Source organism: Esox lucius, chromosome 20 (assembly GCF_011004845.1).
Source record: "Esox lucius isolate fEsoLuc1 chromosome 20, fEsoLuc1.pri, whole genome shotgun sequence".
Classification (NCBI taxonomy): Eukaryota; Metazoa; Chordata; class Actinopteri; order Esociformes; family Esocidae; genus Esox; species Esox lucius.
In genome coordinates this window covers 12,564,908-12,591,471 of record NC_047588.1, presented here as the reverse complement: position 1 = coordinate 12,591,471, position 26,564 = coordinate 12,564,908, and the positions used below count along the sequence as shown (strand labels likewise).

General features: G+C 42.0%; 1 protein-coding gene across 4 annotated transcripts in view; it reads right to left on the bottom strand.

Annotated features, from left to right (window-relative positions):
- Positions 1-326: 326 nt before the first annotated feature.
- The window catches only part of dgkb (diacylglycerol kinase, beta), a 50,927-nt gene continuing 24,689 nt past the window's right edge, over positions 327-26,564 (bottom strand). For all 4 annotated transcript variants that reach the window (XM_010889903.5, XM_010889904.5, XM_034289155.1 and 1 more), the window contains 8 exons: positions 26,078-26,167; positions 24,378-24,538; positions 17,851-17,915; positions 8,942-9,032; positions 7,696-7,891; positions 3,830-3,950; positions 3,595-3,655; positions 327-2,239 (listed from right to left, as the gene is read on the bottom strand). In XM_010889903.5, coding sequence (XP_010888205.2) covers positions 2,132-2,239; positions 3,595-3,655; positions 3,830-3,950; positions 7,696-7,891; positions 8,942-9,032; positions 17,851-17,915; positions 24,378-24,538; positions 26,078-26,167 — 893 coding nt within the window. In that variant the 3' untranslated portion in view covers positions 327-2,131. The remainder of the gene's footprint in view (positions 2,240-3,594; positions 3,656-3,829; positions 3,951-7,695; positions 7,892-8,941; positions 9,033-17,850; positions 17,916-24,377; positions 24,539-26,077; positions 26,168-26,564) is intronic.

The window sequence follows — 26,564 nt, the reverse complement described above, 5'->3', positions numbered from 1 at the left end:
CTACCGGTAGTATAGTTTAACCACGCAACTCATTTTGTTTTAGGGTCATTGAACGGTCATTGCAGGGTCAAGGTGTATTAGCTATACACAACACTGTCAAGTGTGAAATACCATGAGCCATAAGACAGTTTGGCAGGCGTCTCTGATGGCCTGAGTGTATCCACTATATAAATAGCCTTAGAGCAGGTGTAGGAACTCTAACGGGATAGCGAGTGTCTTGTCGTTGACAGTAAACCCGTCTCAGGTGACACTGAGTGCCACGGAGTGCCATTAGGTGTCAACAGGGTCAAAGGTTAAAACACATGTCAGCTAGCATTTTCAGACAACAGCATTTTATTGTTTTTTTTTGTTTCTCATTCAAAATAGGCAGGCTGTTTTTGAGCAGAACAACAAATTGCTGTGATTTACAGAGAATAGCAATGTTATGCGGAAAAGAAAACATGGGGTACAAATGCCTACTTCACTGTACAAAGCAAATACTGCACTTACAAAGCAATGTATTGGAAATCGTGGAGGAACCAAATCTTCCATATGCAAGATGGCACTTTGAGCAGACAGAAATCCAGTAAAGTATTTTTCCACCCTTGAACTGTACTCAGAAAACATGCAGGAATATATCCACATAATTCATGGGTTTCATTCTTGTGTTAATGAAGAATTTTAAATAGTATATCAATCTAAACTCAATATGGCCGTGTGTTTTGTTAATCGCAGTTGATGTATTAAGGTAAAATATATTAGTGTTTTAGATGGACACCAGAGGAAAGATCATAAACAGTCACAATACATTTTTGAAAAGAAACATGGAAAAGGTTTTCAATTTCAGGTATGTCCATAGTAATTAAAATAAATTGGCCTCAAGTTAAAATTGTTTAATACAGTATATGCTTGTATAAGTGATGTATTGTAAACATGCTTAATGTTAAACAGCTGAGAAATACTGAATAAATAAATATCATACTGCAGGTCTTGATCTAACCAGGTCCAAACCTGCATCTGGAATGTTCTAATTGAAAAAAATATTTATTTGAACTGTATTGTTTCATCATTATTGTAGAAAACTTTGTGAAATATTATACCTTAAACCATAAAAATACCTTGAAAAGCAGGACTCTCTGACAACAAAAGGTTGATTTCAGGTTGATATGATTTTACATAGTGTGAGTCAAAGGCATTATCTGAAACCTGACAAACTGTATAACTTCTAAAATGACCAACACTGTACAATTCTATAGCTTTAAAAATAGATCTTGGTTATCCATGCAACTCAAGATGTGCACAGCACAGTTTGAAGAAATTGTCTGCATATTCCTGCAAAACATAGAAAAAAGTACTGTACTGTATGTACAGGTATTTGTGTGTGTATGTATGTGTGTAATGCATTTATTACCAATTATTAGTCATTCAATAGTTCTGTGACCAATAATAAAATGAATTAATGTTATCATCTCATTGAAACATGCTCTGTAACAAGGCATTTCATATTCTTAAATCTGTTCTCTCATGAAGTGAACATTGAGGAGAAAGTGCCCAAAGAAATGTGTACCTAACACCAAACGCTGCTATACAGCACATCAACTCCATGTTAGCCCAGTGTTTCCACCTCCTTAAAGATATGTTCACCCAGTCAAACAGTACTCCAAAGTCCATCATGCATAGGGGTTTTCAAATGCAAACAATTTAAAAAACATTAATGCAGCATAAGTCAATACATTATCGCAAAAATTACATTCAGTGATTGACAGAAATACATCCCTTTAATAAAAGGACTTGTTCCACATGGCACGTTGCACAAGACCACTATAAAACTACATTTAGAAAAGTGTTGCCATTGTAACTGTATAAAGTTGTAGTCTGGAAAGGTAAACATCTGTGCATTAGGGACACTGCCACAGTGTAGGCATTGAGGAGTGACGCCAACACATCGCAAACCTCTGACCTTATAGTTCCTCTAAAAAAATCAACGGGTACATTGACATGTGCGTATAGGAAGTAGCTTGTCCCGCTACATCTTAGCATCATAACTGAGACCCAAATAGAGGTGTTCTAACACATTAGCATCCTAGCACGATAACTTCGTAGCAATGAGGGGTCGTCTTTCAGGAGAAGAGGCAAAGGCTAAGACAGGCTTTCAGTCTTTACTCTCGCTGCACGTCCGCAGGATGACAGATGAGAAGAAGCTGTTGCCTTGTGGGGTACCCATCAGCATTGGTGCCTGGTTCTTATGCACTATTTCAATCTGGTGGGTAGAGAGTGCGTGACAATGTTACATAGTGGTATGATAGATTGGCTGAATCATTTCATTACATGGATCACATACAATTGAATGTGAATAGTGATACAATTTTATCATAGTAGTTATTTTCCAACAAGAAACCATAGAATACAAAACTGATGCTTGAATTATGTGTATTAGATGCTATTAGTATACCAGATGAAAAAGGTAAACCTACCAGAGATGAATGAAATGGGAAATATCAACCATCAAGGTATGCCCTGACCTGTACTTGGCTCATTATACTTCAGCACTCGCAATACAAACAAGAGTAATGAGGGTGGCAAATGGTATAATCAGCCTTCTACTTCAAAGAGATCTGGGCCATTCACTGTGCATGAACTCTAACACTGTAGTGGTCGCTTTTGTGCGTGGGCTTGATGTTGAAACCTTATTCAAAATGACTGAACTTAATGTTACTGGAGTATCATTTAATTGACAAATTAACCTTTCCATTAGAATCAAGGTCAAGAAAATGTTCAGGAAAAAAGACAATCTTGAAAGAGGAAATGACCATGTTTGAAAGCTTCAAGGCCTAGAATTTGATGTTGGATTTTCTTGTAAAGAAATGTATCATTTATTTGAAAGTCCCAAAATGTATTTATTAATCACATGGGGCCTCTTGGGGTGTACAATAATAGATGTTGTAAAACATTTAAATTGAAAGGGTTAATTACCTTTATCCATGTACATAAAAAGTAGGATAATTAGTTGGATAACATTCCATTTGAATTGTGTTGTTTTGGTGAACAATTAACAGGTTGACTGATTCAAAAAGCAGCATTGAGATGTCTGTAACTCACCATGGAAATTACCCACCACACACTTCTGAATTGTCAGAGCCTAACTTTGATTTGTGGAGTTTTGCCAACAGACACAAGTGCACTTCTTCACTACTCGTTTTGCCATGCACTATTCTCCCACATTGACTGAAAGACCTGTATGTAAATTCAGGCTCCACTTCATTTGCGAAGCTTTCAGAGTACACTTTGTAATTAAAACCAAACACTGCTTTAATCAGCCCAAATTGAGCGATATCATTTTGAAAACTAAATAAAATGAAAACAAAAACTCAGAACAAAACACTTGTGTATTAAGGATAAGATAAACAAATTAAAAGAAAGCTACGTTGTTACATATCGGTTATGATCAATTCCAGATATGTAAAACAATGCAAATTGACTCTGTAGAAAAACTTCAGCCTGTTAACTTTAAAAGCCAACATATCAGGGGAACATGGAGTGCAGCAGAAGACAAACCACCAGTGTAGAACACATTGGGATTGAATTGTGCACCGTAATAAATTCCACATGACTTACGGTACAGGGAGTCTGCATCCATGGTTCTCCATCGATCTGCATGGGGAGGGCTTTGGTGGTTCTGAAAAGGGGCAAAAGGAACACCCTCTTGAAGTAATAAATTCCGACCTTTAACATTATGCTCCAAATAAAGAGCTATATCACAGTGGTTTTTGCTCGGTTAAAAGTTTGTTATGGACGGGATACGAAAATGACGTTTGTGACCAAACAGTGGTCAGCGGTGGTGAAGAACTACCTGATGGTGACAGCGGAGCACTGGGCCAGGCGCTGTCCGGCGCTTCTCAGGCCTATGTGGATCTGCCCCATCTCCATGGCTCCCTCCAGGCCCACCACCTCCAGCAGTTGGTCTGACAGGTCTACAACACACAGACACGGAAAACAAACACGCTGGCATGACCATCTTTAAGGTGCCCTGTTCAATCGAGCTCAACTGTACAGGTAAAATATATCTTAAATCAAGTGGTCAGTCCACGCCGGGATCCATGCATTTTGGGCGTTCACAGAAGATGAACAAGAAGACAAAGAGGAAGAGAGCGAAGAACAAGAAGAAGGAGGAGGATGAGGAGGAGGTATGCCTACGCAGTTTGCCTTCCGCTCTCCAAAGCCTGAATATTCACTGTTGAAAGGAAAAAAGCAACAACAAGAGCAACAACCAGCATCCACAAACCAAACACCTATTAATTAGATGGCGCCGGCAATGCAAAGCAATCTTCTGTTCTTCTAATTATTAATTTATTTTCTGTTTTGAAGTTATGAGCATTGATTTTGCCCCTGCTGGAAGCCCAGTGTCGCGCTGAGGCCATCTGTTTCAGGGGCCTGTTATTCCTCCTAGTCACCGAAAACTCACCCCTCCACAAATTAAGGAGCTCCTGCAGCCCAGTCGGGAGTGCAGAGAGACTCTAATTGAAACTAAGACCCTTTTTAGGGACTTGGTGGGTATGGTATAGCAGACTAGTGTGCACTCATTGATAGGGCTTAGCTGCTGTTGTTAATGCTAGGTTGCCGCTCCTTGGGCTGCCATGTTTGAATGTAACCGTAGATTAACATGGCTACTGTAATTTAATCTCTATAGTATGGTGGTTACTTTTGAGTGGTATTGTCCCACTGTCATTATAGCAACAGGCTGGGTCCACACCCACTGAGCACAAGTGTGAGTGTGTGTGTGCGCGCAGGTAAGTGTGTGTGCACGGCACATGCGCGCGCAGTGTGCTGACCCCCAGAACGATGTTCACGTCGCATGCCTTCTCACGTTAGTGCTGCTGGCTCACAGTCCCTGGCATTCAGGTATGATGGACAGCGTTACCACGGCGATGGATAAACAGGTGGATACTCCTGGTTGCATGAGGCTACACACCGGTCGGATGGAATAGTGTTGTAGAACCCTGAGGGGTTACAGTGAGACTGCTCTGCTCTGTGGAACCACAGTCCGGTTGGCAATCTACAGTCATGGAAGAACAGGCTCCAGTTTCTTCCAGAAAAGGAAATCAGGTGGACAAACCTTTCTGGACAAACTGATGCCTGTTCTCTCAGGCTGTCTTTACACATCTAACCATGCTGTCTTTACTCATGTAACAATGCTGTCTTTACACATCTAACCATGCTGTCTTTACACATGTAACTATGCTGTCTTTACACATCTAACCATGCTGTCTTTACACATGTAACTATGGTGTCTTTACACATCTAACCATGCTGTCTTTACACATGTAACAATGCTGTCTTTACACCTCTAACAATGCTGTCTTCACACATCCATCCAGGCTGTCTTTACACATCCAATTACTGTCGTTACACATCCAACCAGGCTGTCTTTTAGATTCCACAAATATATTTTGGTTTATATGGATATCATTATATTGTCATGGTGCAATATAATGACATCCATTTATTTTAAGAGGTCAGTTTTTCCCTAGTATAACTACGGTTTGATACAGGCAGTAAGGCACATGGCAAGAACCTACATTCAACAGTAACATAAAGAACATGCTGTGATTTGAAATAACACAAGCAAGTCATATTTTCACAAAAGATTATAATGTAGACAGCTAGAATCTAAATGACTCCTCTTTTGAGCGGGGGGTGGGGGGGGGGTTGGTACAACAAGGCATGGCAGCTCAGTCCTAATAATTGAGTTATCTTTTCACAGTGCAAGATTAGTCTTTTACAGCGTCCTTGTCAAGTCTCTGTCCAGGGTAGTCCTCACTAAACTGACAACATGCAGAGTGACAGAGAAGGAGTGGGCGAATGACGTGGAGACAGAGAGAAACACAGGGAGAGTGAGAGGCACCCCCCACCACCTCCACCACATTTGGAATCTCCATGGAACATGTCTCAGTCCTCCGCACCCTCCCTGCACCCCCCACCCCAGCCCACCATCACCCCTCCGTTACCCCTCCGCCCCCATTCTAAATAATTCACCCGCAGCCATTCTCTTCCACCTGAGGGGCTTGTCTCCTGGCGTCACCAGTGGGACGACTTAACGTCTCCAGAAAGGTCAGTCGTTTTTTCCCCTAGTTTGAGGCGCACTTCGTGCTCCGGGTGTATGTACAGCCCCCAGTCCATCCACTAAGTGTTTACGGACCCCTCTAAGACAGCATTCCCTGATCTGACAAGTTAGGCGTCTCACCTTGAGAACACCTTCAGCAAGGGCAACCAGTTAACAGCGTTTGCTCACTGGCCACTAAGTGCCTTCTCAGGTATAGGCTGTTAGGATTTGAAAGACATCTGATTTATTCAATAGATTTTCTTCTGAATTTAATGGAAGGGACTGATCACAGTAGTGTAAGGCTTTCTGAATTGATCATGTCGCACTTCCGTATGGTTACAGTTTGGGACGTAAACATCCACCGTTACTATTTAAACCCCTTTGCTCTGCCCCTTTACCTTTCTCCAAGCCTATGAGATTAGAACTCAGTGAAATGGATGATGCCCTAGGATATTAGAAAAAACATGCATGATCCAAATGGGTGCATTCATCAGTGCTTGACTTGTATTGACTGAAATTAAAGAGTGGGGGAATCTCCTCAATAATCCACTGTTGGCGAAGCACACAGGCAGATAATGGATTTGGTACTTAGGTTTTAACTGAGGAGGATACATCAAAGACTATAATCAATGGGTTGCCTATTGTACAGTGTAAATCACAGTAGTGCTAATTCATGAAAACATCCTTGGTATGATTGTAAATCTGAACAATAGTCAAATGCCTTGTGCGACTTCAGAAACTTTCAACGTGCAGTGTGCTTCTCATTTAGTTGATATACTGGGACCAGACATAAACATCTGCATAAATTGCAGCACCAATATAAAAAAAAAAACTACCACACAGTACAATCTCCTTGGAACGAAACGACCTTTCAATACGATGCTCCCGTTAGCAGTTGCCCACGTCCACGGTGAACACCACGCCCCTATTGACACACTGTCTGAGGACGATATAACCTACAGTGATCATCTACAATGTGGGTAAACATGTTTATGGTAACAAACCAGCCTACTACAAATTAGAAATGGGTTGACAGGTTACGTTTGGCGTTTTGGTAATTTAGCAGCACTTATCCAGGTTCACAGCTTTTCTAACTGACCTCAGCTCCTCCTAAAGAACCATCTGCATTTATTCATAGATTATCTTTGATGTGTTCCCTTCGGACTTATTTATGTATTCAGTACCCACCGGTACCACCACGAAAGGCAGCAGAACTAACACGGAGCTGCCTCAGTCCGTTCCTATTAGGCCCGGTTGTCCATTGCCGCCTACACAAGCCATTACTCGCCAAGTGACAATGCGAAACAGTGACATTAAACTGCACCCCTTCAGCCCAATCCAAGTCCAAACACTGTGATTTAACTTGTCGTCAGTGAAATATTTATTCCATGGCCAGGGAGAACTTTGTACTGAAGTTCATCCCTGATCTATCTAATGTACTCTATGATAAAAACGACATGAACGGCAACTGATTATTAGCCATTTAGTAGATTAATGGAGGCAATTCAAGCCGGGTGTTTCCCTTTGTATGTTTGGTATGTAAGAGGTAAATCTAATTATTACCAAGCCTTTGACATAATAAAACACTGTAAAGGAATATTCATATGCAATGTTACCTTGAACGGCAAACTGAAGCTCTTTGGGGTCCAACACTGTTGTTCTCTTATCCTGGGCCTTCTTCCCCCCCCAACGGTTGCTACGCCTCTTCCTGCTTTCACCCCACAGGTTGGAACCACCGTGCATGCTGGGAATGTTTAAAATGGCGATGCCTTCCAGAGAGATGCTGGTTAAGTCCAGAGTGATGCCATCGCACTTTACAAAGGTCAAGGGTCAAGAGTGAAATAGAGAGAGAGGGAAGAGTGAGAGAAAAAACATGTAATCAATAATAAACTTGTTCCCCTGGAAATATTTGTGTAGCAGTGAAATTGTACAAAGTAGCATGGATCATTGTGCTAATTCAGTCATAGCTGAAAACACTAAAACATTTAGTCCACTCAGCTTTTTACGCTTGATCCAGAGCTTATCTTATTATGCTCATCTGACAGCGTTCACTGCTGAGTGATAATTAAGAAGCAATTTGATCTTTTTCAAACTAGAAACATCCACCAGAAGCAGCCATGACCCTTAACAACTTTACCTACGGGATCCATATTAGGAAGGCCCTAGGCTGTTAGCAGAGGATCAGACAGGGTCCGTATTCGACACTGTACCTGCTACCCTACCATACTATACTAAGTAGCCATCCGCGGCTAATTAATGAAGACCTCTGCCACCGCTGGTGGGTCTGAGGAGGGGGAGATGGATCGGATAGACACCACTTTCATTATCACTCAGTATCACACACAGCAGGGCCGTGCCGGGATAATTACCTGTGTGTTGGGCTGAGGATCAGTTAGGGGAGCAGGAGGGGGTGGAGGGTGGCCTTCGTCCCTCTTAGACACGCCCACAGAGTGAAAGTGGTACAAATTGAGGGCTATTTGTGGATCAAGAGGCGACGGCTGCCCTGAGTCTTTAAATGGTGAGATTCAAGGCAGTATTCTCTCTCCCCTAAGTAGACTGAACTCACTGTTGGTAGGTTGGTATACAGAGAGCACTGACACAACCAAGCCCAAAATGTACAGTACGTACATAACACTGGAAGCCTCTCTGGATAAGAGGCTCTTTTAACTGACTCAAATGGAAAGGTAATGATTGTGGCCGCTTCCCAAGTTGTCCTAACAGAAAACAGTGCAAGGGACTATATAATAATGGATTTATTACATGCTAGTGCAGTTAAATGCTAAGAAATGATCATCTGAAATATCATCCAAATGCTTTGTGTTGGTGTCTCTAAATTGAAAGTAGACAGACAGTTGTATTCACCTCAACCTCCACATAGTCATGGAGCTTCTTGCATGTGGCTGAGAAGGTCTCAGAAGTGCCAAACTCAAAGTACCACAGCTTATTCTTTGTTCTGAAAAACAAGACAACAGGTGTAAGGGGACTAGGAGGAAACACAACATCAAAATATAAAAGGTGGACAAAAAGCCCTTCTAACGTCTCTCCTTTAGACTTGGATTTGAGGAATATCTAATTTCTGTAACATCTTTGGTATATGTCATATTTTTACTCAAATGTAGTCATTTCTGATTTTAAATTTTAATGACTGTACCTTGGAACTATTTTCCACCATTGTTAATCTGATCTCTGATACCTTCCACAAAAATTATCATTTTACAATTTCAAAATAAGTAATTTCAGGGAAAAAACTATAAAGTCATCCATTAATCATAATGTCCCACACACGTGAAAGCCCAAAGGCCAACGTAAAGCAGATTAACCACTAGAACATTTTGGGGTGATTACCCAGCATTGAAACGCAGCAAGAGGTGAGAAAGGGTAATCTAACTGGCCCTTCAATTAAGTAAGGACTGGGGTGCTGTTCCCCTTGGTCTGGTAGGGGCACATGCTCCCAAAGCCAAGGCTGATGATCAATGACCCTGCCACTTAGACACACCATCTGTCTCCATAACGATGTGGTACTCTGTAAACCAGTGCAGTACACTGAGCTTTTCTTCTGAGCTGCTTCAGATCTTAATTTGAGTTTGGAAAGTAATATTTTCGCAACAACCAAGTGAATGTGCATTATGATAATTTGATGGTTTAGGAAAATCGAGTTAAAACAAATGTCATTGTGTAAATGAGAAGTATGTTTAACCTCAAATACAAATTTTAAATACACAAATACACACGTGGTTCTTTCATTCGTAAGCTAGCAACAGGCTGATCAAATGATGATCATCCTTCTGTATATACACAGGCCAAGCAAACTGAAAAACATATACAGTCAGGAGAACAGGTATTTGATACACTGCCGATATTGCAGGTCTCCCACTTACAAAGCATGTAGAAGTCTGTAATTTTTATCATAGGTACTCTTCAACTGTGAGTGATGGAATCTAAAACAAAAATCCAGAAAATGGATAGAAAATGACATAAGAATTTGATACATCAAAAAAGAAGTTCTGCTTTTCTGATGTATCAAATACTTATGTCATGCAATAAAATGCAAATGTATTACTTAAAAATCATACAATGTGATTTTCTGGATTTTTGTTTTAGATTCCGTCTCTCACAGGTGAAGTGTACCTATGATAAATATTACAGACTTCTACATGCTTTGTAAGTGGGAAAACCTGCAAAATTGGCAGTGTATCAAATACTTGTTCTCCCCACTGTATACTCCACATGAACAGTGAGGAGAGAATGGTGTAGTGTTGACCGATTACCCAAAGGGAATGATCATACAGAACGGATTTATAAATACATTCTCGATGATTTCTTATAGACTCTCCAGGCATACATGGCCTACAAGGTGAATCAATATTTTTAAACGCTCTGGTAATCACAGTTTAGCCTGCAAAGATTATGTGTCTACCTTACTATTCCCTTCAGACAGAGTTAGTGAGCCTTGGTAGACTCATAATAACTATGTTGGGGAGAAGATATCTATCAACATGTGTTAAGAGAGATGATCAACACTCATGCTTGGCAAAAACAGAAAAACTATATATTTAAAGGAGTATTATTAGATACTATTTGTATATGCTGTACTGTACATTAAGTCCACGTTGAACATCAATAATCAGACATTAATCACTGGCTGTGGACTGACTGCTGCTCTCACTTTTCGTTTTGAATGTGTATTAGCTCAAATGTTTCCTTATTGGAGAACGCTTGACTTCATGTAGAGATTTCTTTGCAAGCATTCCTTACAGCCATTGGTGGATTTAGATAGGAGCCACAGTGGAAGATGTATTATCATGGTCTTTGGAGACCAGGGGGAAAAAAACCTTACAACAGTGCTGACATGCAAAACTGAATACAGTAAAAAAAGAAGAAAAAAAGGTCTTCACTGGAATCAAAGCCCTACAAGCAGGATGTATTAGTATCAGCAGATAAACAATTCCTCAATTATTGATTTCCTCATTAAGAGTTTTGTCAGGACCATTTAGCCTCTTTATAAATGAGCTTTCATTAGCCACTTGCAGGATTCCCTGGGCCGATGTTGATTTATAATGTGCAACATGGTCAATAGGTGCTGGAGAGAAGGACGGAGGCAGAGTGGGGAGAGAGAGACAGAGAGAAAGAGAGAGACAGAGAGGGACAGAGAGAGACAGAGAGAAAGAGAGGGAGGGGGAAACACGCTGAGATGGCCTACAATATACAGCGACATACCTAGCGGATCTTAAACCTGACCTCCATCGTACCACTTCAACACAGGGCCAACAAGGGCGAAACTGTGTAGGGTAGCCAAGAAAAAAATACACACAAGCCCTCCTGTTGCAGACAAAACACAGACTCAGACAGGATTTGTGAACAAACAAATGCAGTGGCTATTCAAAACCAAAGTGACTTGTGGTGCGGCTGAACCTAAACAATATGCAGTCATTAGACCTGCAGTGAGCTGTTGGATGAATCATGTCCAACTCCCTCCGAAATAGTTGTAGTTTGTTTATGTTGTTTTTGTCATCTGACCTTTAGGACACAAGGGAGCGGCGCAGGTCTCTAAGCAGCTGTATCATTTGGTCGCCACGTGGAGTTTCTCTGTATTTACCTGAAAAGGGAACTCAAGAAGAATACAATTCTCCTTTGTGGGTCTTCTAAAACAGTACACCACAGTCATCTGCCTAATGCAGAGTCTACAACATACGATTTGGGAATAGTTTGTTGAAGTCTGACCGCCCTGTAGATTCTCACCACTTAACATGCAGCACATTCACTCTTTCACAGGGCAGTATATCGGTTCAGAAGGACACATTTGAGCCAGTATTGTGAAAACGGGTCCCCAGGTTTTTGTGTACTATGTCAATCACCGGTCTTAACTGTTTTATTACAGTATAACCAAAACCAAAACGCAGCAATGTCCTCTTTGAGTAGTAGTTAAACACAGGAGTAGATGGAATAGATAATCCACATTTGACTGTCCTGTCGATTCCCACTACTTAACCTAACAAGAGCGTCGAGGCAACAAATCACGGCCTTATCTCCCTGTTCATTAGGTAATTAGGAGCATCCAATTGGCCCGATCGGATTCCCATCTGTTATGTGCTGATAGACTGGCGCTCAGCACAAGGCCCATCTGATCTGTCACAGCTGGAGGGGGGGGGGGGGGGGCTCCTGTAGGACGGCCATTGAGGATCAATGGAGAATCTACTGAAAGACCACCATCATCTGAATGTGATCATCTGAGGCATAAGGTGAGTAAAGACACCTGATCCAGAGTAAGAAGTGAATATAACACTGTGTGTTATCCAGAGGCTGCCCATGAACACCACATCCATAATACATCACAGACATAAGTTTGATTGCGAAGATCAGATACGCAAAGGAGTGCACGCACAATTTGCCTTTGCCCAGAAAACCTTAACCAGCAAATTAACCTAAGTATGCTCAGGTAAAGCATGGCAACATTACATAATGGCGCGGGATTCAGTTTGTAGCTACAGCTGCGATGTCAAAGCCAACACTGTCTCGGGTTTCACCGACCGCTGAAACAACCAGGTCCCTGAGCCAGCAGGTGGGACCCAGTATTATGCCCCATCTCTCTCCTCATCGGTCAACCCATCTACTTTTAAACTGCCCTCTTGTCACTGTATTATAGCTTGTCAATGGCAAACCGGCTTCAGTGTTGCATGGCTGTCCTTGGGCTACAGCACCTTTTAATACTCTTTAATGCTATTTCTACTGTCCACTGTTGAGCAGGAGGCCGTGGCCACATTGATTTTTTCCCCCTCTGACACTTAATTTACGCCGCCATGATCTATGACCTTATTTTCACACTAATTTCTTCTTGATCAGAGGTGATAAATATCCCATTGACATAACCATCTCTGTGCATTGCATCGACGCACTGTTTTGTTTAACATGACACCGCCCCAAGTGCTACAACTCTGACTGGCAGCTTGAGAAATGGCCTCTGTTCTCTCCCGTATTGATAGGACCAGTGGATCGTACAATAAATGGGCCCGTTTGAACTGCAAGCAAATTAGCCCATGGGTGTATTCAAACCACCCAGTATCATAGCTAGGATCATTTTATTTAAGGTGAGCCCAGATGTGCTGTTCCAGCAAAGCTCGAAGGTAATAAAAAACCTAGCCTTGAACTTTCGACATGGTTTTATTCGCTGTTGAAAACCAAAATGCCTAGACTCACCACGGCACAACAACTGAAGTAAGAGGATGCACAGCACAAGGCAGTATGAACCGTTTCGGTATAGACTACAATAACCAGATACACGAAATCTCAAGACATTAAAATGTGTCTAATGTACATTTCTATTGCAGTCTGTTATCTCTCACCCCAGACGTGAACACTGCTGGTGCGGAGGTGTGAGGGGGGAACAGTGTAGCCAGCTGGTGACTCCACAGGGGCCAGGGGTCTGACTGAGGGACTCTACGGGGGACTGGTGGGGAGGAGCAGATAAGATATGGTGGTACAACGTCAGGAATAATAGGGCGGAGACACCACCGTTGGCTTTTTTTCTATAGTATTGTAGACGCAAATTTTTATTCACGACCACGTTGAACTGGAAACCACTATATTTGGAGTGTGCCAACAGTTTATTGATTAGATGCTCTACGGACTAAAATGTCTACTAACCCTAAACTAACTTCAACCCTGATCATTGACGTTTACCCTAGCCATGATTCTAAACCCAAGCCTAACATTACACCCTAGCCATGATTCTAAACCCAAGCCTAACACTACACCTGAGCCATGATTCTAAACCCAAGCCTAACATTACACCCTAGCCATGATTCTAAACCCAAGCCTAACACTACACCCTAGCCATGATTCTAAACCCAAGCCTAACACTACACCCTAGCCATGATTCTAAACCCAAGCCTAACACTACACCCTAGCCATTATTCTAAACCCAAGCCTAACACTACACCCTAGCCATGATTCTAAACCCAAGCCTAACACTACACCCTAGCCATGATTCTAAACCCAAGCCTAAAACTACACTGATTGCAAACCTAACAATTCAAACTCTAACTTCACCAAGCAGTTGATTGTCAACCAGTATTTGCTTGTGGCAGAGTTGTCCAAATCTTTTCTTGCGCTCCTTTGGACTTTTTCATATATTTTTAACTGGCATATCTGATTCAATTAGTCAATGAATGAATACCTTTGCCTTAGTGAATCAGATATTGTATTTTTTGGTTTTAAGGGACAGGTTTGGGAAACTCTGGTTGATGGGACTGACTCAGAAAGACTGATGCTTTAATTCTGGATATCTCTCAACAAGAGTCAAAGGTGTGTTCATATAGAATATATGTTTCTGTGTGTGTGTTTTGTGTGCCCAAGCAATAGCAAACGTGTGTGTTTATTTATATCTGTGTGTATCATATGTAGGCTCTCACTCGCCTGCCAATGTGCATGTGTGTGCCTGCCTATCTGTCCTGCTGAGCTGGGGACAGGGCCACAGGTGAGAGCTCTCCAAATTACACTCACAAGTGGTCATTAATTATAGATGACATCCTGGTCAGACAAACCGCTTCTTTCTCAAATGAGGTCCGAGGGCGGCCCCTGCCCAGGTCCACAGGGGCCCAGTAAGGAAGCGGTTCGGGAGAATGTGTGACAGTGTGTGAGGGGATCCACTGGGCGCACGGCAAGCTTTGATGAACACACTCATTATGCTAAAGAGCACTCCATGCCTGGGCTTCCCTGAGCCTCCAGGAAAGGTTAACTAAGGAGTGGTTAAACAGCACAGCCACAGGCTACACGAGGGAGTGTGCTTGTAGGAACCAGTGTTTAAGACACCTCAAGTAAGACTAGTAGGCTGTCACATATTAAAATACAACTTAGGCTTAGAACACAGACCTGTACTGATGCCCAGTGAACTATTTCTGACAACTTTGTTTCATTTGTGCTATTTGTAAGGCTAATAGTGTTTTAACCTTTTTGAAACCTAGTTTCAAGGACACTCCTTGCATCTTCAGTCTGATTTTCTCCATAGGCGCAGGCGAGTGAGAGCCTACATATGATTATGTAGGCCCTCACTGCAATTAAAACACTATCCTGTGTCAGGCTGAGTTGGTCCAGCAGACCCCCCACTCCGACATGGCCTTAGTACCCCCTGGGGAGATTCAGTCAGTGAGATGTGCGTCATTTCGGCCAATGGACACGCGTGGCCTGTCTGTGCTGGAGGTTGGCACACGTCGATATGGCCGATGGACAAGCGTCAACCATTGCGTTCGATATCCGTTAAATTCCGCCACGCGATCGACTATTATCAGCGCCCCCTGATCAAAACGTCTTCCCTCGGCCATGATTCTCTTTCTCTCTCACTCGCTCTCCCTTTTACTTTCTCCTTCTGTCTCTCTACTTTTCCTGTGTCCCTCTTTTTGTCTCTCTCTCTGAGGCAGAGATTAGTGTGTCATTATGTGGGGGATCAGTAAGGAGAGAGAGAGAAAGTGGAACAGTATACTTCAGGCAGAGGGAGGTGGTGGGTGGCGACTGATTGTCTACTTTTAATCCTCAACCTCATTATCACCTCCTGGTCAGGTTGCAGTCAGTAAATGAATCTTCCGACGTGTCAAATCTTTACACCTTCTCCCTCATAATCACCCAGAGGTGCAAATCCAGAAAGGTTCTCCTCCTCCCGACTCGGCCCCAGCATTCATCAACCAAATCCCCTCATTTCATAATTACAAAAATAATATGCCATTATATTGTTGCTAATTAAACCTGATAAAATATGCATGTCTTCTTAAAGGTCAAATCGATGACAAATGATATTGATATCTTCTTAACAGAGATGCTGAAAAGAAGAAAATATACACGGGGAAGGGTTTGATACAGGTTTCAGTGGGGTTGTCTGGTGGAGTTTCTCAATCGGGCATGAAGGGAAGAAGGTACTGGTCGGACGCGTCTTTTATTCATTGCAATGTACCAGACACGATGGCTGGTGAATGGGTGTAATTCACACACAATTAAATGGTGGCAACGGTAAAACTAGGGTTTGGTGGTTCATGGGAATGTGTTTCAGGTGTTGGCTGGCTGTAAACCTTCATGTGTCAGGCTGAGTTGGCTGGCTGTAAACCTTCATGTGTCAGGCTGAGTTGGCTGGCTGTAAACCTTCCTGTGTCAGGCTGAGTTGGCTGGCTGTAAACCTTCCTGTGTCAGGCTGAGTTGGCTGGCTGTAAACCTTCCTGTGTCAGGCTGAGTTGGCTGGCTGTAAACCTTCATGTGTCAGGCTGAGTTGGCTGGCTGTAAACCTTCCTGTGTCAGGCTGAGTTGGCTGGCTGTAAACCTTCATGTGTCAGGCTGAGTTGGCTGGCTGTAAACCTTCCTGTGTCAGGCTGAGTTGGCTGGCTGTAAACCTTCCTGTGTCAGGCTGAGTTGGCTGGCTGTAAACCTTCTTGTGTCAGGCTGAGTTGGCTGGCTGTAAACTTTCCTGTGTCAGGCTGAGTTTGCTGGCTGTAAACCTTCTTGTGTCAGGCTGAGTTTGCTGGCTGTAAACCTTCCTGTGTCAGGCTGAGTTGGCTGGCTGTAATCCTTCCTGTGTCAGGCTGTGGCTTCACAGGCCTTAATGTTCTGCACGGACACGGTTCTCTGACTTCCACCTGCTGCTGAACACTTCATATTCCCTCCCATTGGGAAGGAGAAGGCTCCATGATAAGTTGCATTGTACTTACAATGGACATGAGCCCTTTGGACAAATCCAACAAAATCTATGCTACCTTGAAATACTATAATCATGCATTATTCAATTGGCAAGGATATTGTGTAATAGAGAGATCCTAAACCCATTCCCTCTTGTAAATTATTCATTGAATTCAAATAACAGATGGTATAATTTTCTTAAAATATCTCAATCATTTTTCACCAGGGCTTAATATTGTATAAAACAATATCTTTGATGTCTTTGTATACATCTTTTTTGTCCTTTGTTTTAAAACGTGGAGCTGTACAGACATGTAACCCTTTTGATTGATATTAGCTAACAGTTCAAAATTAACCCAGTTAAAACATGTATCCTAAAAGGTCATTTCATCTTTATTCACAGCATTAAGGTGTTCCCACAATTACACACTATGGCATTACAACAGGATGCACAGAAAATAAAATAACTCTATATTAATACTTCAATTGGCACAGCACCTACACTGGCAGAGCTCCAGGATCATGAAACATTGGATACTAGTTGGCTAAATGTTGAACTAAAGTCAGGGTAAAATATAATAATGAGTACAAATGGAATTATTACCAGACTCTGTCATCCCTCCGATAAATACATGATGTCAAACTACCCAAGCAAATTCAATTACCCATGCAATTATTCTGTACTTCTAGTAAAGATGCATTGTTACATTAAATATTGATGGGAACATACAGTAGATGCCACATTTGTTAATCTCCAAAGGTGAACACAACCCTTTAAGGTAATCACAGAGGGTAAGTACGTCCATTTATGAAGTGGTTACGAAAAAGAAAAATCACATTTCAGTCCGAGGGTTTCTAGGCATGGTTTTGATGGACCAAAATATAGAGCTGCATTTTTTGCTTTGTAATTATGTGCATTTTTTTATGAGATTTTATACGTAAATAAAATGAATCTCGAAACGTATGTGACAACATAAAAGACATAAAGACGGAGGCATAGCATCACATGGCATCAGTTTTAACTATGTAGTACCCGTTAGAGTTAGCTGGGTCACAGGCACACCTGAGAGTCAACAGGGAGGCTGGAGTTAAAGTGGTAAAAACACAACAACACGTACCTGCTGTTGAAACGCTCAGGGTGTCTCTCCCTCATCACGTGGAACCGATGTGCTATGGAAGCATCCTGGAACAGGACACAGTGACAGGAACCAACCAATGTTAAGTGGCTGTAATACATTAGGAGCACATCCTATTAACGTTGTATTGAGGTTTTCATTTTGAAAGCTGGATTAAAGGGGGTATGAGTATACCCTGACATGGTATATCATTTCATTTAATCAGAAACAGGGTTGTGTGAAACAAAGATGCGGCAAAATACGGGCACAATGTTTATGCCACAATCAAGACGATGACTTTGTAACACCAATTAAAGTCAACTTCTTCCCCTCGTCTCATCCGAATCTCAGCCAACTTCACAAACATTTCAATTGCACCCACACCACGACACATATGCCCGATGCATATTGATATGCCTAAACAGATCCAGGGTGTTTTTGAATTCCTGGCCAACTGGAAGCCGGGCGGTGGCTGACGTTTGATCCAGGGATGGGGGTATTGACAGAGAGCCTGACGAACAGCACGCCGTCTTTCCACACAGGCTAATTAATTAAACACACATCGCGAGTAATCACAGCTCCCAACGTACAGGATGCTGCCGGCTCCCTTGGCAACCAACTTGTTTTCTCTCCTTTTTCTCTCTTTCTCCCCCCTTTCTACCCCCCCCCTTTCTCTCCTCTCTCTGCTCTCTGTTCACCTTTCTCTTCCCTTCCATCCGTTCTCTTTTTCTCTTTCTCTCCCACTTTCTGTCACTCCCTCTATCTCTCTCGCCCTCTCTGACCTGTGGCTTGAGGTGCACCACATTGGTAGACTGATGGTAGTGTCAGTTGTTTGTATCTGTACATGTGTCTACACAAGAGTGTATGTACACGTGTGTGTGTGTGTTTGCATGCATGCATGTGTGATGGATGTGACAAACTGTGAGATTGACAGCTACTAGATTAATGAAGAGAGTGAAAGTAAAAAAATGTGTGTATGTTGGTTCTCCCCCTGAAAAATACACTTGTCTTCGCTTATAAGCACTGACTTTGCACATACACTACTGTTATAAGTTTGGGGTCGCTTAGACATGTCCTTGTTGAAAGAAAAGCACATTTTTTATGTCCATTACATAGAATCAAATTGCAAAGAAACTATAGATCTCGTACAATGCTGTGTACAACTGGCTCTAATTAGAATATAAAGAGTGGGAGGTCCTGGTGGACAAGAGAGCAAGAGGACAAATACATTAGAGCATCTAGATTGAGAAACGGACAACTTACATGTCCACAACTGGCAGTTTCATTAAATACTACTCACAAAACACCATTCTGAATGTCAACACTGAAAAGGCAACTCCAGGATGCTGGCCTTCAAGGCAGAGTTGCAAAGAAAAAGCCAAATCTCAGACTGGCCAATAAATTGAAAAGATAAAGATGGCCAGAAGAACACAGACACTGAACAAAGGAAGATTGGAAAAAAGTGGACAGACAAATCTAAATTTGAGGTGTTCAGATCACATAGAAGAACATTCGTGTGACGCAGTCCAAATGAAAAGATGCTGGAGGAGTGCTTGACACCACCATGTCATCTACATGTTGGAGGCAATGCAATGGTCTGGGGGTGCTTTGGTGGTGGTAAAGTGGGAGATTTGCTGTGGAAGCAGCTTGACTGTATGATACGTAATACGTGCCCATCAAGCCAATCCAACTTGTGGGAGGTGCTTCAGGATGCACAGGGTGAAATCCCTTCAGATTACCACAACAAATTGACAACTAGAATGGCCAATGGTCTGCAAGGCCGTAATTGCTGCAGATGGAGGATTCTTCAACAAAAGCAAAGTTTGAAGGACACAATTGTTATTTCATTTTGCTATATTTCCTATTCAAACTCATTTCATGTATGTTTTCATGGAAAACAAGAACATTTCTAAATTACCCCAACCTTTTGAATGGTAACATACGTTTTTTTCATGTTTTGGATGCCTCGAACAGTAAAGCTGATCGTGACAGTAGGCACCAAAACATAAAACATAACAACAACAAAAAGTAAATGAATTAATGAATAGACAGGTTTCTTTATATGTGATTGTTAAAAGTAACTTCTGCATTTTTATATCGTGATTAGGTGTCCCATATATCTGTCCTGAAAACATCCAACTGTCCCAATAATTAATATGCATTCTACAATTAACTTTCAGCCAATCAGCAAGAAGTACTCAACAATACTGTGACAATTATCGGATGTTACTCTGGATAAGAGTGTCTGCTATGGCAAAAATCTATGTCAGCATTTATATTTTGTGTATTCTGTGAAATGCTGAAAAAAATATAGACTACACCTGGGAATGTTGAAACCTCAATTGAATTTGTTAGTCATGATGAATGCCAAATAAAAAGAACAACTAACGAATTAAGTCTTTGCTCACAAAAAGGGGGGAAACTTGAGGCAACTTTTTGGATTTGTTTCCATCCCCCCACTTGAGCAATCTGTTTTGACCCACTCCTTCATGAGTGGCACTATTGAAACGCCAGCCACAGGGAGGACCCCCTGCTAGCTTTGTACAAAACGTAAGAGAAGCCAAAAAAATCAATGCTTTTTTTCTTGATGTCTTTTCAAGACACCTTTAGATAAAGACTAAAAGAATCTCCAAGATCCCTGCAGACTCCAACTCCCTTCAACGCAAGCCAGAAAAGGTAAGATGATGGATATATCTGAAAGATTGTAACTTGATTTTCTTACAAACAGGACAATAACTGAAAACAAGAGAGCAGAAGAAAAGAGGGCTCCCCTTTGGTTTGAAATCAGTACACCTGAACACATACTGCCCGTTTACAGCCAGCATCCACTTCAAGCAACCTCAAAACTATAGAAGGAAATAAATATCCCTGTATGTTTCGGTCTCTAAACGTAACTTGTGGATTGCAGCTGTAAGTGTGATGTAAAGATTGTGCAACATACTACTGCTACTTCTTCCATTAGGGCCACTATAATGTAAAGCAAGTTCAAAGCACATGAAGAGGACATTAGTGGTGGAATGTCTGAACGGACGATGTCGCAGATGTCTTCAACCTCCACCCCCAAAAAGCAGTGGTACAATGGAGTCTCATGCCCCCTCTCACTCATCTCGGAGCGCCCATCGAATAATTACTATTGTAAAACCCTGGCACCCAAATTAATACAGGACATGTGTAATGTAATGTGCCCTCATAGCTCAAAGTTTAGTCCAATTATGAGTGGCGCTCAGGCAGCTGATGATTCTCCTTCACAGGGAGAGTAATGACTTTGACATGAGAGTCCGGGTCATTAGGCGTACTGACTGCATTATCTTAGGACCTCCCCTGTGATTAGGTCTGTCCCTCAGCACACGTCCTGATTGAGATCATTACACTTCACGTCACATCAACGTCCTCATGAAGGGATGGCTCCATTAATTCCATTCAACTGGATGGGATGGCTAGATTGGAAAGATAAGAACAGGAGGTTTGCTAAAATAGTTGACAGTGTCTTCTGATGATGGCCCACTGGGGAAGTTCTGACGGGTTGGAGTTGTGCTTGAAATCATGCGAAAACTAAAATGAAGTCAGATGTGATCAGGGCTCTTTGCTAAGTTCAAAAGGAATTTTTGTTTAAAATAAGTTTTGTAATACAGTATACTGTCAGCTCTGCATTTAGTTACCTGAGTCTGGAGTACCGTTGGGTACCGGCAGCCACAATTCAAGACTTGATAAAAAGGTGTGTTTTATTTCTTTTTTCATAATAAAAAAAAAATGTGTACACTCAGTACAAAAATGCTTATGAATACACTTTTTTTTAGTTCAGCATGCTGAAACCTTTTGGCTATTAGCCCACTGATCCTAAGTTTGACTATGTCATTACAGAAACAATCTATCTTCATCTGCATAATCTCTGAGGTAATTATGAGCTTGACTTGTTTTGTAATCTTTATTGTATCCAGTGTTTTGTTTTTTTCAACGGAAAGCAAAATTTGATGTGAAATGTGAAACAAAATATCATATCACACTCAATTCCACCGAGGGCACAGAATCTTCCTAATCCTCGGAAAACAACTTCATTTGTCAACACGTTTGTTCATTGGATACTAATCCCACTGTTAGAAGGCCATGAATATAATGTTGTAACAATGACATCTACGGGCAGTTATTAAAGTAATAAATCTACTAAGGCTCTTACCCCTGTTCGGCTGAAGGACATTTACATCATTTGTACATACATTCCAAAAACATTGACAATTACTGAGGAATTATAAGATGCAGTCTATTTATTTCTAGCATTTCTTCCAACCCTTTTGACTCCTAAGTGAACCTGGCTTCGTTATTATGGGACAAGGGCAGGGCCTTTATTTCACTAACATTTGTTAGGGCATGCATCACTTATTCCCCCGTTATGTTCGAATGTCACAACACCAAGATGCCACCGTTTCCCAACCAGCAAATGTCAATTACCATATTTCCCCTGACATTTCTCCGTAATGGCCCACACGAGCCACGTGTAATCAACGTCATTATGTTTCAGACGGAGTGAGAGGCGACGGACTCCGTTGTTGATGACTTTAAAGGCGTGTAACGCCACGCAGACGAACACAATATGATGTATTCTTCAGTCAGAGGTGGGTGAAGCTTAAGCACATCTCAATAAAGAATTAACCAGCATTTCATCAAAACAAGTAAGATTACTTGGAAGATATGATTACGTTGCTGCTTTAAATTCAGTATACAGCATTATTCAAATGAAGGCCTTATACTACACACATACACACATCTTAATATAAGATATTAGACAGGTATGGGTGGTCCACAATAATTCTGTTTTCAGGCTTGTGGTTTTATGTTTGAGCCACGGGTCAAACATGGCCCTCTACAGTGGGGAGAACAAGTATTTGATACATTCTGCAGGTTGTCCTACTTACAAAGCATGTAGAGGTCTGTCATTTTTATCATAGGTATTCTTTAACTGTGAGAGACGGAATCTAAAACAAAAATCTAATTGTATGATTTTTAAATAATTAATTTGCATTTTATTGCATGACATAAGTATTTGATCACCTACCAACCAGTATGAATTCCGTCTCTCACAGACCTGTTAGTTTTTATTTAAGAAGCTCTCCTGTTCTCCACTCATTACCTGTATTAACTGCACCTGTTTGAACTTGTTACCTGTATAAAAGACACTTCTCCACACACTCAATCAAACAGACTCCAACCTCTCCACAGAGGTTGGAAGAAGTTCAGGATGACGGTCAATCTCCCTTGGTCTGGGGCTCGATGCAAGATCTCACGTCGTGGGGCATCAATGATCGTGAGGAAGGTGAGGGATCAGCCCAGAACTACATGGCAGGACCTGGTCAATGACCTGAAGAGAGCTGGGACCACAGTCTCAAAGAAAACCATTAGTAACACACTACGCCATCATGGATTAAAATCCTGCAGCGCACGCAAGGTCCCCCTGCTCAAGCCAGCGCATGTCCAGGCCCATCTGAAGTTTGTCAATGACCATCTGGATGATCCAGAGGAGGAATGGGAGAAGTTCATGTGGTCTGATGAGACAAAAATAGAGCTTTTTGGTCTAAACTCCTCTCGCCATGTTTGGAGGAAGAAGAAGGATGAGTACAACCCCAAGAACACCATCCCAACCGTGAAGCATGGAGGTGGAAACATCATTCTTTGGGGATGGTTTTCTGCAAACGGGACAGGACGACTGCACCGTATTGAGGGGAGGATGGATGGATGGGGCCATGTATCGCGAGATCTTGGCCAACAACCTCCTTCCCTCAGTAAGAGCATTGAAGATGGGTCGTGGCTGGGTCTTCCAGCATGACAACGACCCGAAACACACAGCCAGGGCAACTAAGGAGTGGCTCCGTAAGAAGCATCTCAAGGTCCTGGAGTGGCCTAGCCAGTCTCCAGACATGAACCCAATAGAAAATCTTTGGAGGGAGCTGAAATCTGTATTGTCCAGTGACAGCCCTGAAACCTGAAGGATCTGGAGAAGGTCTGTATGGAGGAGTGGGCCAAAATTCCTGCTGCAGTGTGTGCAAACCTGGTCAAGAACTACAGGAAACATATGATCTCTGTAATTACAAACAAAGGTTTCTGTACCAAATATTAAGATCTGCTTTTCTGATGTATCAAATACTTATGTCATGCAATAAAATGCTAATTAATTACTTTTTTTTGTTTTAGATTCCGTCTCTCACAGTTAAAGAGTACCTATGATAAAAATTACAGACTTCTACATGCTTTGTAAGTGGGAAAACCTGCAAAATCAGCAGTGTATCAAATACTTGTTCTCCCCACTGTACCTTTGACTCAGCACAGTTTGTTGACCCACTATATTTGCTAAAAGGGACAGTTCAGCAATTTTAGATATTTAGATATTTGTTTTCTCACCTTGAAAGCAGTCTATGGACAGTGTGTGACTTCAGCCCACACTATTCCACTGCCAAAAATGACTAACACACAAACAAATATCTAAACCAGCTGTGCTGAGGTGACATATGCTTTAAATGGTACATTGAAGTGTAACTCACCACCCCAATGGAGAAGTAGTTGTTGATTATGCTGTAAGGTACAGGGTCTCCCCTCTCCTCCTTATCGTTGGGCGTGACGTTGATCTTCCAGCGGTCCAACATCACCTCTGAGCTGTTCTCAATGTCCCTCAGGATCTTCAGAATGTTCTCTCCCTCATAACCTGATATACAAACCAGACAAAGAAGCTCATGTTAGAATACGGATAATATCCAAGAGCAGATAAGGCAAAACATAATTTTATAGACCATACATATTATTATTCAGTAGGCGAGCATTATTTTACCATTAAAAATACATTCTCAGATATAGAACATTTTGATTGAAATAATACACTCGCAATATACCGATCAGCCATAACATTATGACCACTTACAGGTGAAGTGAATAACATTGATAATCTTGTTATCAGAGCACCTGTCAGGGGGTGGGATATAGGCAGCAAATGAACATTCTGTCCTCAAAGTAGATGTGTTACAGGCAGGAAAAATGGGCAAGCGTAAGGATTTGAGCGACTTTGGCAAAGGACAAATTGTGATGGCTAGACGACTGGGTCAGAGCTGAAAGCCTTGTGGGGTGTTCCTAGTCTGCAGTGGTCAGTACCTATCAAAAGTGGTCCAAGGAAGGAAAAGCGGTGAACTGGTGACAGATTCATGGCGACCAAGTCTTACTGATGCACACAGGGAGTGAAGGCTGGCCCATGTGGTCTGATCCAACAGATGAGCTACTGTAGCTCTAACTGCTGAAAAAGTTAATGCTGATACTGACAGAAAGGTGTCAGAACACACAGTGCATCGCAGTTTGTTGTGTATTGGCCTGCGTAGACGCAGACCAGTCGGGGTGCCAATGCTGACCCATGTCCACTGCCAAAAGCGCCTACTGTGGGCCCGTGAGCATCAGAACTGAATAACGGGGCAATGGAAGAGGTGGCCTTGTCTGGTTTTCTTTTACATCACGTGAATGGCCAGGTGTGTGTGCTTTGCTTACCTGGAGAACACATGGCACCAGGATGCACAAAATGGGAAGAAGGCAAGTGGTGGCTTTGTGATGCTTTGGGCAATGTTCTGTTGGGATACCTTGGGTCCTGCCATTCATGTGGATGTTACTGTACTTTGACACGTACCACCTACCTGAGCATTGTTGCAGACCATGTGTACCCTTTAATGGCAACGGTATTCCCTGATGGCACTGGCCTCTTTCAGCAAAATAATGCGTCCTGCCGCAAAGCAAAAATTCTTCAGGAATGGTTTGAGGAACACAACAACATGTTCAAGGTGTTGACTTGGCCTCCAAATTCCCCAGATCTCAATCCAATCGAGCATCTGTGGGATGTGCTGGACAAACAGGTCCAATCCATGGAGGGCCCACCTCACAACTTACAGGACTTAAAGGATCTGCTGCTAACGTCTTGGTGCCAGAAACCACAGCACACCTTCAGAGGTCTAGTGGAGTCCATGCCTCAACGGGTCAGGGCTGTTTCGGCAGCAAAAGGGGGACCTACACAATATTAGGCAGGTGGTCATAATGTTATGGCTGAATGGTGTATTTATCGATATACACATGGTACATTGTGAAATCAACTATCACAGGTAAGTCCATGATAACTTAAATAAAACAGGCTTTAATTAAATCTTCCTTTCATTTAAGAGGAATAGCATTTTTAATCAGACATTTTGTGCACTGTGTGGGCCATGAAACAGACCTCCTCCCCAACGCAGACACCGTGCCAGGTCATTCCCTGTTCCAAGAGGAAGTACACACACAGGGGGGTTCCTGGCCAGGTTGGCCTTATCTAGACAAGAGGCACAAAAACGAAACAACATAACTCACATCACAACACTGAACACCGATCCACCTTTACTTACAGTCATGTCTTTTTTAATTCAACTTTAATTTGTCTGGGTGTCTGAGGTCTGGTACTGTATTGTCAGAGCATATTGGTCATTTGACTTGACCATCACTCAGATTTCAACTGTAAAACTACTGAAGTAAATGTCCAGTCTCACAGGCTATTTCAGGGGAAGCATTTGTTCTGTATTTGATTGATACAAAATTGAGGCAATTTTTGAAAGGCAGAACAAGCAAGTCTTCAAGACAAAATAGACTCTGGGCGGTTATTCCTCTAATGACAACTAATATGTCGATTTTGAACTCACATAATCATCCTATTTTACCTCTGTTGTATACGC